Source organism: Mustelus asterias, chromosome 27 (assembly GCF_964213995.1).
Source record: "Mustelus asterias chromosome 27, sMusAst1.hap1.1, whole genome shotgun sequence".
In the NCBI taxonomy this organism is placed as follows: domain Eukaryota; kingdom Metazoa; phylum Chordata; class Chondrichthyes; order Carcharhiniformes; family Triakidae; genus Mustelus; species Mustelus asterias.
Window position 1 is genome coordinate 411,916 of NC_135827.1, and position 15,146 is coordinate 427,061.

At 44.6% G+C, this 15,146-nt stretch overlaps 1 protein-coding gene across 5 annotated transcripts in view; it reads right to left on the minus strand.

The window, feature by feature from the left end:
- Nucleotides 1-2,800: 2,800 nt before the first annotated feature.
- The window catches only part of tespa1 (thymocyte expressed, positive selection associated 1), a 160,312-nt gene continuing 147,966 nt past the window's right edge, over nt 2,801-15,146 (minus strand). For all 5 annotated transcript variants that reach the window (XM_078199226.1, XM_078199223.1, XM_078199228.1 and 2 more), the window contains 2 exons: nt 6,161-6,369; nt 2,801-4,008 (listed from right to left, as the gene is read on the minus strand). In XM_078199226.1, coding sequence (XP_078055352.1) covers nt 3,263-4,008; nt 6,161-6,369 — 955 coding nt within the window. In that variant the 3' untranslated portion in view covers nt 2,801-3,262. The remainder of the gene's footprint in view (nt 4,009-6,160; nt 6,370-15,146) is intronic.

Here is a 15,146-nt window from a genome sequence, read left to right on the forward strand (position 1 = left end):
AAACTTCCCCCTAACATTTCCCCTGGACCTACCCCCCAGCACCTTAAACCTGTGTCCTCTCGTAGCAGCCATTTCCACCCTGGGAAAAAAGCCTCTGAGAGTCCACCCGATCTATGCCTCTCAACATCTTATATACGTCTATTAGGTCTCCTCTCATCCTACGTCTCTCCAAGGAGAAAAGACCGAGCTCCCTCTGCCTATCCTCATAAGACATGCCACTCAATCTCGGCAACATCCTTGTAAATCTCCTCTGCACCCTTTCAATGTTTTCCACATCCTTCCTGTAATGAGGCGACCAGAACTGAGCACAGCACTCCAAGTGGGGTCTGACGAGGGTCTTATACAGCTGCATCATTATCCCCGGACTCCTAAACTCAATCCCTCGATTGATAAAGGCCAGCACACCATACGCCTTCTTAACCACCTCCTCCACCTGCGGGGCCGATTTTAGAGTCCTATGGACTCGGACGCCAAGGTCCTTCTGATCCTCTACAGTACTAAGAGTCTTTCCCTTAATATTGTACTCCTTCATCCCATTTGACCTGCCAAAATGGACCACTACGCATTTATCTGGGTTGAAGTTCATCTGCCACTTCTCCGCCCAGTCTTGCATCCTATCTATGTCCCTCTGTAACGTCTGACATCCCTCCAGACTATCCACAACCCCACCAACCTTCGTGTCGTTGGCAAGCTTACCAACCCATCCCTCCACTTCCTCATCCAGGTCATTTATGAAAATGACAAACAGCAAGGATCCCAGAACAGATCCCTGGGGCACACCACTGGTGACCGACCTCCATTTAGAAAAAGACCCATCTATACACACTCTCTGCCTCCTTTTGGCAAGCCAGTTCTGGATCCACAGGGCAGCAGCCCCTTGGATCCCATGCCCTCTCACTTTTTCTAGAAACCTTGCATGGGGGACCTTATCGAACGCCTTGCTAAAATCCATATAAACCACTTCTACTGCTTTCCCTTCGTCAATGTGTTTAGTCACATTTTCGAAGAACTCCACCAGGCTCGTAAGGCACGATCTGTCTTTGACAAAGCCATGCTGAGTATTCTTGAGCATACTAAACCTCTCCAAATGCTCATAAATCTTGTCCCTCAGGATCTTCTCCATCAGCTTACCAACCACTGAGGTTAGACTCACCGGTCGGCAATTTCCTGGGCTATCCCCTTCTTGAAAATAGGAACCACATCCGCAATCCTCCAATCCTCCGGCACCTCTCCCGTCTCCCGCTGATGGAATTAAACTTTTTATACTTCAATGCAAAGAGTTTTACAAACAAGTGCTCAGATAGACACATGGTAGCATGATGTCATTGCTATAAACGAAACCTGGGGCAAAATTGACAGCTCAATATTCCTGATTTTAGAGTCTTCAGATACAATAGAGTGGGAGATAATGGAGGGGGCTGTTAATGGTTAAAGAATGAACTCCAGTTGTGAGAAGGGATGATAAACCAAACAGGTCAACAAACAAGGCTTTAAGGAGTGAGCTTAGAAATAAAAAAGGGACAGTCACACTACTGGAAGTAGGCTATAGATAGTGAAAGGGAGATAGAAGAACAAATATGGAGGGAAATTTCTGCCTGTAAGAACAAGAGGGCAATAATATCAACTGGATTCAAAAAATAAGAGGGACTGCGGGAGAAGAATTCATGCAGTGTGTCCAAGAAAAATATTTTCAACCAATTAGTGACAATCCAATGAGAGGAGATGCAATTCCCGACCTAGTCTTGGGGAATGAAGAAGGGCAAATGGGTGAAGTGACATTTGGCGACCATGTCGAGGATCGTGATCACAATTCAGTTAACTTTAGCATTACCATGGAAAAGGACAGAGAGAAGGTTGGAATAAAAGTTTTGAACTGGGGGAAAGCAAAGTTTGCAGGAATGAGAAGGGATTTGGCTGAGGTGGACTGAGAGGGGATAAATCAGTGGAAAACCAGTGGGAAGCACTATAAAGCGAGATCCAAAATGTACAAAGTAGACATGTCCCCTCCAAAAATAGGAGTGGTACTGCCAAATCTGGACCACCCTGGTTGTCTGGAAAAATACGGGCGAAGATCAAACAGAAAATGAAAGTGTATAATAGGCCCAAAGAACTGAGCATTGCAGATAGCCTAGACAAATATAGGCAGGGACGAAGTAATAAAGGAAATAAGGAAATGAATGAGATGGCATGAAAAAAGGTTTGGTGGTGTTGGTGTTGGAGGCAGAGATCCTAAACTCTTTTAAAAAGTACCTTAATCTGCACCTTGTGTGCTGTTAGCTGCAGGGCTGTGGGTTGAATGCAGGAAGGTGGAATTAGAAAAGGCACCGGTGTGTCCTCAGGCTGGCATGGACAAGATAGGCCGAATGGCCTCCTTCTGTGCTGTAACTTTTCTGTGGTTCTATGTTTGGTGGTACGGTGGCACAGTGGTTAGCACTGCTACCTCACAGCGCCAGGGACCTGGGTTCAATTCCCGGCTTGGGTGACTGTGCAGAGTCTGCGTGTTCTCCCCATGTCTGCGTGGGTTTCCTCCGGGTACTCTGGTTTCCTCCCACATTCCAAAGATGTGCGGGTTAGGTTGATTGGCCATGCTAAATTGCCCCTTAGTGTCAGGGGGACTAGCAGGGTAAATACGTGGGCCTACGGTGATAGGGGCTGGATGGGATTGTGGTCGGTGCAGACTCGATGGGCCTGATTGGCAAAAGAACTATGAGGATAAATGTTTTCATACAATGAGTGGTCACGTTGGGAATGACTGATCGGCTGGTGGCCACAGATTCAATAATAACCTTCAATTTGGAATTGGATAAATATTTAATAGAGAATATGTGAAATAAGTGAAGAATGGACAAACTCAGTTGCTGTTCAAAACAACCAGTGACAACTTGATGGGCCAAATGGTCTCCTCTTGTGCAGCAATATGATTCTGTAAGTGCTCCTGGATCCATTTACCATATGGGAAACAGTGACTTCAGTCCACTTTCCATTCAGAAACCCTTTCATTGAGTACTTAGATGGCAAAAAAATGTTTATTGTGAATGGTTGGTTTGTTGTTTAACAATGCCTGTTATTTTCATGTCCAAATCTGCTCTCATGTCTTTATGCTGCAAAAAATAGTTCTCAGTCCAAGGAGATGCCGATTTCTTTAATGTAGTGAGCTGCCGCCTTTCTATGTTGAGGTAAACGCAGTCAGTACCTGCCTCAGTTCCTCCTCAGGTGTGTCTTTGAGGCTCTGTGCTGTTCCACACCATTCTTTGTATTTTGGTCAATGTTTTTCTGGATCTCTTTGCAGAACGTTCTGGAGATTCAAATCATGTTTCAAAGCTTCACTTTCTTCTGAGCTGCTCTGGCTGTTCCATTGAAATAATGAGATGGCTTTAATTTCCTGTACATCAATAGGTTGCTTCCCACAGTTCCAGACAGTGTCTGAAGAATCGATTGGTGCAGGATTCGAAAGCTGCTGGTTATCTTGAAAGTCTATTTCCCAGGATTGGTCAGAGTCTGTACTGAAACCATACAACCTGGACCGCCCAGTGTCCTCCCTCCACATCAGCTTGGTCATTGCAGCATTAGTTTGTCTATCTCCTTCACCTTTGAACTGAGGATGAGGAGAGGCACTATCTTCTGAATTGAAAGCTTCTTTACACACTGTTCCTGAACTTTCCACCTCGGTTTTCGCAGAGTCGGTCTTAAGACTGAGGTCACCTGACAGTTCCAGTCCTGGGCTCTTCCGGCTCGGAGACCCTGTCTTTTGTTTTGGAGACTCCAACTCCCGGGATGCTCCATATAAACATAACTTTGTAATTGTTTTTCTCAGTTTCAGAACTGCTTTTCCAGCTGGGTGCTTCCTTTCTTGCAGGTTGTTAGAAGCACCTCCAATGCATTTGTCAGGACTGAAAGAAAACTGGTGGGCAGGTCCGATCTTCTGCACTGGTGTCTTGGAAACGTGAGAGTACAAAGAGGTCAGAGCATTCGCCATCGTTGTGAGCACCTCGATTTGTCGGAACCGACCTGCAAAGATGATCAAACGTGTCAGACTAACAGAATCCTCTGTCCAATTCTGCAGCGCAATTTTCATATAGACAATGTCTTTAACTCCATAAAAAATTCGACAGACACTTCATAGCAGTCATTATTCAACAAACTTCACACAGGACAAACTAAGGAGTTAGCATGACAGCTGACCAAACCTTTGGTCAAAAGGAAATTCTTCCTGGGGGAAAAGAAAGTGAGAGAGCTGGAGAAGGGAATTCTAGGGCTTCAGGACTGCACAACTGGAGGCCCAGCTGTCCATGGTGGAGCCAAAATTGGAGGAATGCTGAGATCTTGGGAGATACAATAGGAATTGGTGTTGACAAGAGAATTAGAACAAAGAATATAGAACCAGGACTCAGCTACTTAACACCTTGAGCCTGTTCCACTATACAATATCATGACTGACAACTGACCTAACTCCATACATACTTTTTCCCAGGGTGGAAATGGCTGCTACGAGAGGACACAGGTTTAAGGTGCTGGGGGGTAGGTACAGGGGAAATGTGAGGGGAAAGTTTTTCGCACAGAGGGTGGTGGGCGAGTGGAATCGGCTGCCGTCAGTGGTGGTGGAGGCAAACTCAATAGGGACTTTTAAGAGACTCCTGGATGAGTACATGGGACTTAGTAGGATGGAGGGTTATAGGTAGGCCTAGACGGTAGGGACATGTTCAGCACAACTTGTGGGGCCGAAGGGCCCGTTTGTGCTGTAGTTTTTCTATGTTTCTCTATGTGGGGGGCACGGTAGCACAGTGGTTAGCACTGCTGCTTCACAGCTCCAGGGACCTGGGTTCGATTCCCAGCTTGGGTCACTGTCTGTGTGGAGTTTGCACATTCTCCTCGTGTCTGCGTGGGTTTCCTCCGGGTGCTCCGGTTTCCTCCCACAGTCCAAAGATGTGCGGGTTAGGTTGATTGGCCATGCTAAAATTGCCCCTTAGTGTCCTGGGATGCGTGAATTAGATTAGCGGGTAAAATATGTAGGGATATGGGGGTAGGGCCTGGGTGGGATTGTGGTCGGTGCAGACTCGATGGGCCGAATGGCCTCTTTCTGTACTGTAGGGTTTCTATGATTTCTATGTTTCTATGTTTCTGTACCCATATATCTCTTCATACTATGGTAACAGGTTTAAAATTAACAATATATCATGCATCAATTGCTCTTTGCAGTAGAGAGTTCCAAATATTTACCACACTTAGTGTGTAATCCGGAAAGGTCTGGCTTTAATTGTTAGATTATGCCCCCCCCACGCCACCTCCACCTCCCTCCCCCACAATTTGAGACTCCCCAGTTAATAAAAATGGTTTGTTTTGAGCTTAATGACAAGAAACTTTGATCAGGTCACTCCTTAGCCTTTTAGGGAATACAAGCTTTTTTTGTATAATCTTTCCTTGTAATTTAACACTTTGAATCCAGGTAGCATTCTGGTTTACTGAACTCTCTCTGAAGCCAATATATCCTTTTAAAGGTGTGCTCCCCAGAACTGAACACAGTAGCTGAAGTCTAACCAGAGCTTTGTTTAGCTGAAGCATGACTTCTATCCCTGCATTTTAATCCTCTATAAAGATAAGACCAACATTCCATCAATGTTTTTGAGTATTTTCTGTCGCTGTTACTGAAATTTTAGTGAAGGATCTCAATCTGGGGAGGCAATGACCTAGTGGTATTATCACTAGGTTATTAATCGAGAAGCACAGATAATGTTCTGGGGACCCGGTTTGAATCCCGACATGGTAGATGGTAGAATTTGAATTCAATAAAAAGAAAATTTGGAATTAAGAGTCCACTGATGACCATGAAACCATTGTTGATTGCCAGAAAACCCACCTGGTTCACTAATGTCCTTTCGGGAAGGAAATCTGTCGTCCTTACCTGGTCTGGCTCCAGAGCCACAGCAATGCTCTCTGAAATGGCCTCACAAGCCACTCAGTTTCAAGGGCAACTAGGGATGGGCAATAAATGCTGGCCAACCAGCGACACCCATGTCCCACGAATGAATTAAAAAAATTATAGAGTGTTGAGAACTTTGAAGAAAGGTTTAAAAATGTTAGAGAGATAGATTTCAGTTGGAGGTTTAAGGTACAGGAAGATTGGCCTTTGATGGGCCATTCTTCGTTCTAGATTGTAACTTACTTGCCAGTGTGTAACTGGGATTTTCCTCTCCTAGTCTCTTCACCTGAGCTTCTAGGAAAACTCTGAAGTTAATTCCATTGGCACAAGATGCATAGCTGAAAAAGCGGGATGGAATTTTTGCTGTAATATTGGGCTCTTCCATTCCAAAGCCGAGGTTATATAGAATCTCCTCAGGATCTTCTTTGTACATATCCAAAATTTCAGAGACACTGTGAACAAAGAATGTTCAAACTGAGCAAATACAATTCAACAGGTGTGAAGGAAAATACGAGAGTGTGTGTGTGGATTGGTGGATAATCACACAAATTCATTTGATGTAAATATAACCCTGAACCCAGTGATCAGGAAACCTTCACAGTCAGAAATTAAATTTGCCATTCCGGCATCTGAATGAAATGCTGGTCTCGTTTCTGCTCCATGGTCATTGATGGACAAGTTGCAGCTTTCGATGTGACGATGTGGTTAAAAAAAAGGGATGGGGTCCTAAAAGCAGAAAATAGGGAGCTAGGAAGCAAGCTGAAAAGTAGGACCTCAAAGGTATTGATCTCAGGATTACTATCTGTGCCATGTGCGAGTCAGAGTAGAAACCGCAGGATGCATAGAATGAATACGTGGCCGAAAAGATGCTGTGAGGGGGAGGGTTTCAGATTCCTAGGGCATTGGGACCAGTTTGGGGGAGGAGGGACCTGTACAAACTGGACGGGTTACACCTGGGCAGGACTGGGACTGATGTCCTTGGAGGGGTGCTTGTTAGAGTAGTTGGGGAACGTTTAAACTAACATGGCAGGGGGGTGGGAACCATTGCAAGGATTCAGAGCAGGGGGAATTAAGAAGAGGAAAAGACAGCAAGGAGAATAAGGAAAGTGATAGGCAGAGAAATCAAGGACCAGAGTCAGATAAGGACCAAGTTAAAAAATAGTAGGAAAGGAAAAAGAAACATTAAAAGTGCCCACCTTAAGATTTTGTACCCGAATGCTCGGAGCATTCGAAACAAAATGAATGAATTAGTTGCACAGATAGATGTAAAGGGCTATGATATAGTTGGCATTATGGAGAGATGGTTCCAAGGTGAGCAAGGATGGGAACTAAACATTGAGGGTTATTCAGTGTTTAGGAAGGACAGGCAGAAGGGAAAAGGTGGTGGAGTTGCATTGTTGATGAAAGATGATATTGACACAATATTGAGGGAAGATATCAGCATAGATGATGTGGAATCTGTATGGGTCGAGTTAAGAAACAACAAAGGGCAAAAAACATTGGTGGGGACGGCATACAGACCACCAAACTGTAGAGGTAAGTTTGGAGAAAGCATTAGATAGGAAATCAGAGATGTATGTGTTAAAGGAACATCTGTGATTATGGGTGACTTTAATCTGCATATAGATTAGGAGAGTCAAATTAGTCACAGTACAATAGAGGGGGAATTCCTGGAGTGCATACTCCAGGATGGTTTTCTGGAGCAGTACGTTGAGGAACCAACAAGGGAGCAGGCCATCTTGGACTGGGTGTTGTGTAATGAGAAAGGATTAGTTGGTAATCTAGTTGTGAGAGAACCCTTGGGGACGAGTGACCATAATATGGTAGAATTCTTTGTCAAGGTGGATAATGATGTCGTTGATTCTGAGACTCGGGTCCTGAATCTTAATAAAGGTATCTATGATGGTATGAGGCATGAATTGGCCGTGACAGACTGGGAAACATTATTAAAAGAAAAGACAGTGGACAGGCAATGGCAGGCATTTAGAGAACGAATGGGTGAACTCCAGAAGTTGTTTTTTCCTGTTTGGCACAAGAGTGGTAAGGGAATTGTGGCCAAACCATGGCTGATAAGGGAAATTAGAGATAGTATCAGATTCAAGAAAGAAGCAAACAAATTGGAAAGAAAATGCAATAGGTTTGAGGATTGGGAGCAGTTTAAAATTCAGTAAAGGAGGACCAAGGGATTGATTAAGAAGGGAAAAATAGAGTATGAAAGTAAGCCAGCGGGGAACAGAAAAACTGACTGTAAAAGTTGCTATAGATATGTAAAGAGAAAAAGATTGACAAAAACGAATGTAAGCCCCTTACAGTCAGAAACGGGAGAATTCATAACGGGGAATAAAGAAATGGCTGAGGAATTAAATTTGTACTTTGCTTCAGTCTTAGAACCATAGAACCATAGAAAATTACAGCTCAGAAACAGGCCTTTTGGCCCTTCTTGTCTGTGCCGAACCATTTTTTGCCTAGTCCCACTGACCTGCACTTGGACCATATCCCTCCACACCCCTCTCATCCATGAACCCGTCCAAGTTTTTCTTAAATGTTAAAAGTGGCATTTACCACTTTATCCGGCAGCTCATTCCACACTCCCACCACTCTCTGCGTGAAGAAGCCCCCCCTAATATTCCCTTTAAACTTTTCTCCTTTCACCCTTAACCCATGCCCTCTGGTTTTTTTCTCCCCTCGCCTCAGCGGAAAAAGCCTGCTTGCATTCACTCTATCTATACCCATCAAAATCTTATACACCTCTATCAAATCTCCCCTCAATCTTCTACGCTCCAGGGAATAAAGTCCCAACCTATTCAATCTCTCTCTGTAACTCAGCTTCTCAAGTCCCGGCAACATCCTTGTGAACCTTCTCTGCAGGCTTTCAACCTTACATCCTTCCTGTAACTAGGTGACCAAAACTGTTCACAATACTCCAAATTCGGCCTCACCAATGCCTTATATAACCTTACCATAACACTCCAACTTTTATACTCGATACTCCGATTTATAAAGGCCAATGTACCAAAGGCACTCTATATGACCCTATCCACCTGTGACGTCACTTTTAGGGAATTCTGTACCTGTATTCCCAGATCCCTCTGTTCAACTGCACTCTTCAGAGTCCTACCATTTACCCTGTACGTTCTTCTTTGGTTTGTCCTTCCAAAGTGCAATATCTCACACTTGTCTGCGTTAAATTCCATTTGCCATTTTTCAGCCCATTTTTCTAGTTGGTCCAAATCCCTCTGCAAGCTTTGAAAACCTTCCTCACTGTCCACTACACCTCCAATCTTTGTATCATCAGCAAACTTGCTGATCCAATTTACCACATTATCATCCAGATCATTGATATAGATGACAAACAACAATGGACCCAACACCGATCCCTGCGGCACACCACTAGTCACAGGCCTCCACTCAGAGAAGCAATCCTCCACAACCACTCTCTGGCTTCTTCCATTGAAAGAAGTCTCACAACACCAGGTTAAAGTCCAACAGGTTTATTTGGTAGCAAATACCATATGCTTTCGGAGCGCTGCCCCTTCGTCAGATGGAGTGGTTATCTGTTCTCAAACAGTGCTTCTCCACATCGTTCTTCCATTGAGCCAGTGTCTAATCCAATTTACTACCTCCCCATGTATACCTAGCAACTGAACCTTCCTAACCAACCTCCCATGAGGGACCTTGTCAAAGGCCTTGCTGAAATCCAGGTAGACAACATCCACCGCCTTCCCTTCATCCACTTTCCTGGTAACCTCCTCGAAAAACTCTAATAGATTGATCAAACATGACCTACCACGCACAAAGCCATGTTGACTCTCCCTAATAAGTCCCTGTCTATCCAAATATTTGTAGATCCTATCCCTTATCACACCTTCCAATAACTTGCCCACCATCGATGTCAAACTTACTGGCCTATAATTTCCCGGATTTCTTTTGGAACCTTTTTTAAACAACGGAACAACATGAGCCACCCTCCAATCATCCGGCACCTCCCCCGTGAATACTGACATTTTAAATATGTCTGCCAGGGCCCCTGCAAGTTCAACACTAGCTTCCCTCAAGGTCCGTGGGAATACCCTTCACTCTCTTCACAAAGGAAGACATGAATAATGTACCAGAAATGCTGAGAGAAACATGTTTTCGTGAGAAGCTGAAGGAAATCAGCATTAATAGAGAAATGGTTTTGGGGGAATTGATGGGATTGAAGGTGGATAAATCTCCAGGTCCTGATAATCTTCATCCCAGAGTACTTAAGGAAGTGGCCCTGGAAATAATAGATCCATTGGTGGTTATTTTCCAAAATTATTTGGACTCTAGAATAGTTCCAGATCGGAGGGTAGCTAATGTAAGCCCACTATTCAAAAAGTGAGGTAGAGAGAAAACAGGGAACTATAGACCAGTGAGCCTAATGTCGGTACTGGGGAAGTTGCGAGAGTCCATTATCAAGGAATTCATAACTCAGCATTTGGAAGGCAGTGGTATAATCAGACAAAGTCAGCATGGATTTACAAAGGATTTACAAGGAACTACAAAAGGTCGTGGATGTAGCCCAATCCATCACACAAACCAGCCCCCCATCCATTGACTTTGTCTACACTTCCCGCTGCCTCGGCAAAGCAGCCAGCATAATTAAGGACCCCATGCACCACGGACATTCTCTCTTCCACCTTCTTCCATCGGGAAAAAGATACAAAAGTCTGAGGTCACGCACCAACCAACTCAAGAACAGCTTCTTCCCTGCTGCTGTCAGACGTTTGAATGGACCTACCTTGCATTAAGTTGATCTTTCTTGACACCCTAGCTATGACTGTAACACTACATTCTACACTCTCTCATTTTCTTCTCTATGAATGGTATGCTTTGTCTGTATAGTGCACAAGAAACAATACTTTTCAATGTATGTTAATACATGACAATAATAAATCAAATCAAATCAAAATCAAAAGGGAAATCATGCTTGACAAATATATTGGAATTTTTTGGAGATGTAACTAGTAGAGTTGACCAAGGAGAACCAGTGGATGTGGTTTATTTAGACTTTCAGAAGGCTTTCGAAAGGTCTCACACAGCAGACTATTCTGTAAAGTTAAAGCAGATGGGATTGCAGGCAAAGTCTTGAGATGAATCAAAAGCTGGTTAGCAGATAGGAAGAGTTTTAACAACACCAGGTTAAAGTCCAACAGGTTTATTTGGAAGCAAATACCATTAGCTTTCAGAGCGCTGCTCCTTCGTCAGATGGAGTGGAAATGTGCTCTCAAACAGGGCACAGAGACACAAAATCAAGTTACAGAATACTGATTAGAATGCGAATCCCTACAACCAACCAGATCTTAAAGATACAGACAATGTGGGTGGAGGGAGCATTAAGCACAGGTTAAAGAGATGTGTATTGTCTCCAGATAGGAAGCAGAGAGTTGGCATAAATGCTCATTTTCTGGTGGCAGTTGGTGACTAATGGGGTTCCGCAGGGATCTGTGCTAGGACCCCAACTGTTCACATTATATATTAATGATTTGAAAGAGGGAACTGAATGTCTTATCTTCAAATTTGCAGATCATACAAAGTTAGGTGGGAGGGTGAGCTATGAGGAGGATGCAGAGATGCTTCAGCGTGATTTGGACAGGCTGAGTGTGTGGGCATCCGTATGGCAGATGTCGTATGATGTGGATAAATGTGAGGTTATCCACTTTGCTGGCAATGATAGGAAGACAGATTATTACTTGAATGGGTGTAAATTGAGAGAGATGGATACTCAATGAAAACTTGCAGTCCTCATGCATCAGTCGCTGAAAGTAAGCGTGCAGGTACAGCAGGCACTAAAGAAGGCACGGTAGCACAGTGGTTAGCACTGCTGCTTCACAGCTCCAGGGACCTGGGTTCGATTCCCGGCTTGGGTCACTGTCTGTGTGGAGTTTGCACATTCTCCTCGTGTCTGCGTGGGTTTCCTCCGGGTGCTCCGGTTTCCTCCCACAGCCCAAAGATGTGCGGGTTAGGTTGATTGGCCATGCTAAAATTGCCACTTAGTGCCCTGGGATGCGTAGATTAGTGGGTAAAATATGTAGGGATATGGGGGTAGGGCCTGGGTGGGATTGTGGTCGGTGCAGACTCGATGGGCCAAATGGCCTCTTTCTGTACTGTAGGGTTTCTATGATTTCTATGATTTGAAATGGTATGTTGGCCTTCATACCGAGACAATTTGACTATAGGGATAGGGATGATTTGCTACAATTGTATAGGGCATTGGTGAGGCCACACTGGAGTATTGTGTGCAGTTTTGGCGTCCTTATCTGAGGAAGGATGTCTTTGCTATAGAGGGAGTACAGCGAAGGTTTACCAGGCTGATTCCTGGGATGGCAGATCTGTCATATGAGGAGAGACTAAATTGGTTAGGATTATATTCACTGGAGTTTAGGAGAGTGAGAGGGGATCTCATAGAAATTTATAAAATTCTAACAGGGTTAGACAGGGTAGATTCAGAAAGAATGTTCCCAATGGTGGGGGGAGTCCAGAACTAGAGGTCATAATTTGAGGATAAGGGGTGAATCCTTTAGAACTGAAGTGAGGAGAAATTTATTTACCCAGAGGGTGGTGAATGTATGGAATTCACTACCACAGGCTGCCAATAGCAGCCTTTCCCCTTGTTTTTGTGGCTATGACTCATCTTTCATTCCCTCACCCTGCAGTATAAATATCTCCCACTTTCTAAGCCTTTTAGCTTTGACAAAGGGCCATCTGGACTCGAAACGCCAGCTCTTTTCTCTCAAAGAACAAAGAACAGTACAGCACAGGAAACAGGCCCTTTGCCCTCCAAGCCTGTGCCGCTCCTTGGTCCAACTGGACCAATCGTTTGTATCCCTCCATTCCCAGGCTGCTCATGTGACTATCCAGGTAAGTCTTAAACGATGTCAGCGTGCCTGCCTCCACCACCCTACTTGGCAGCGCATTCCAGGCCCCCACCACCCTCTGTGTAAAAAACGTCCCTCTGATATCTGAGTTATACCTCGCCCCTCTCACCTTGAGCCCGTGACCTCTCGTGATCGTCACCTCCGACCTGGGAAAAAGCTTCCCACTGTTCACCCTATCTATACCCTTCATAATGTTGTACACCTCTATTAGATCTCCCCTCATTCTCCGTCTTTCCAAGGAGAACAACCCCAGTCTACCCAATCTCTCCTCATAGCTAAGACCCTCCATACCAGGCAACATCCTGGTAAACCTTCTCTGCACTCTCTCTAACGCCTCCACGTCCTTCTGGTAGTGCGGCGACCAGAACTGGACGCAGTACTCCAAATGTGGCCTAACCAGCGTTCTATACAGCTGCATCATCAGACTCCAGCTTTTATACTCTATACCCCGTCCTATAAAGGCAAGCATACCATATGCCTTCTTCACCACCTTCTCCACCTGTGTTGCCACCTTCAAGGATTTGTGGACTTGCACACCTAGGTCCCTCTGTGTTTCTATACTCCTGATGACTCTGCCATTTATTGTATAACTCCTCCCTACATTATTTCTTCCAAAATGCATCACTTCGCATTTATCCGGATTAAACTCCATCTGCCACCTCTCCGCCCAACTTTCCAGCCTATCTATATCCTGCTGTATTGCCCAACAATGCTCTTCGCTATCCACAAGTCCAGCCATCTTCGTGTCATCCGCAAACTTGCTGATTACACCAGTTACACCTTCTTCCAAATCATTTCCAAATCATCTCCTTACAGATGCTGCCAGACCTGCTGAGATTTTCCAGCGTTTTCTCCTTTGGTCTCAGATTCCAGCATCTGCAGTAATTTGCTTTTTTACCACAGAATGTAGTTGAGGCCAAAACGTTGTCTGATTTCAAGAAGAAATTAGATACAGCTCTTGGGACTAAAGGAATCAAGGGATATGGGAGGAAGGGGGGAATCAGGTTAAAATAAAGTTTATTTATTAGTCACAAGTCAGCTTACATTCACACTGCAATGAAGTTAATGTGAAAATTTTCTAGTCACCACATTCAGGTGCCTGTTCGGGTACACTGAGAGAGAATTTAGCATGGCCAATGCACCTAAACCAGCACATCTTTCAAACTGTGGGAGGAAACCAGAGCCCACCTGGAGGAAACCCGCGCAGACACAGGGAGAACATGCAAACTCGACACAGACCAGTGAGCCAAACTGGGAATCGAACCCGGATCCCTGGCGCTGTGAGGCAGCAGTGCTAACCACTGTACCGCCAAATTTGATGATCAGCCATGATCAAAATGAATGGTGGAGCAGGTTCGAAGAGCTGAATGGCCTACTCCTGCTTCTGGTTTCTATGTTTCTATGTGGCTGAGAGCCTCATTGTTGTGCAGAATGTAACTGCTGGGTTGGTTTTCCCAAGTTGTGGGGACCTCAACAGCTTCCAATGGATGAAAACTTGGTAAATCCAGGAGGTAAAGTCCCTGCACATATTCCCTCTTGATCCAGACACCTGTCTGATGAACCTTTACATTCTGTGCCCTTCCCAGCAGCATTCCCACCAGACTCTGAGTTCCCACAAGGTCTCTGATTGCCCTTAACACCTGAGTTCCAGCATTCCACACTTCATTCCTCTAAACTCATGTGTTGGATCAGGGAAATTCCATAATATGGGCTCCCACAACTGACAGGCCCACTCCCAGGGAAGTAAGCCTTGGAATCCACTGACATTAGCTAGCTTACAAAACCCCCAGCAGCCATCCAGTAGCATCAGGTCATACCAGACAGTATCATCTCCACTTTAACCAGCAACTACCCTGAATGGCCATGTCACACGGAGATCAAGCACTGTGCAAAGAACTTTCAGAGAACCGTGCAAAATTTAGCTTCTCCTATTGAAGAAAAATTGAGGAAAAATGTTTTCACCCAGAGGGTGTTGGAAATATGGAACATTGCCTGAGAGGGTGGTGGAGGCGGATACTGTCACAACATTTGAGATGAATCTGGAGCCCTTAAATTACCAAGCATAGTAGGCTATAGACCAAGTGCAAGTAAATAGGATTAGTATAGTTTAGTACTTGATGGTTGGCATAGATATGGTGGGCCGAATGGCCTGTTTCTCTGCTGTATGATTCTATGACTCTATGGCCCATGACCTGGATTTACTCTCCCAGATTAATTTAAGCAAATATTCCAGATAAACATAGAATGAAAGACTCATAATGGCCATTTGGCCCACTGAGTCATGTCAGCTCTGTTTAGAGCAATTCCGTCAGTGTCATTCCCCTACTTTA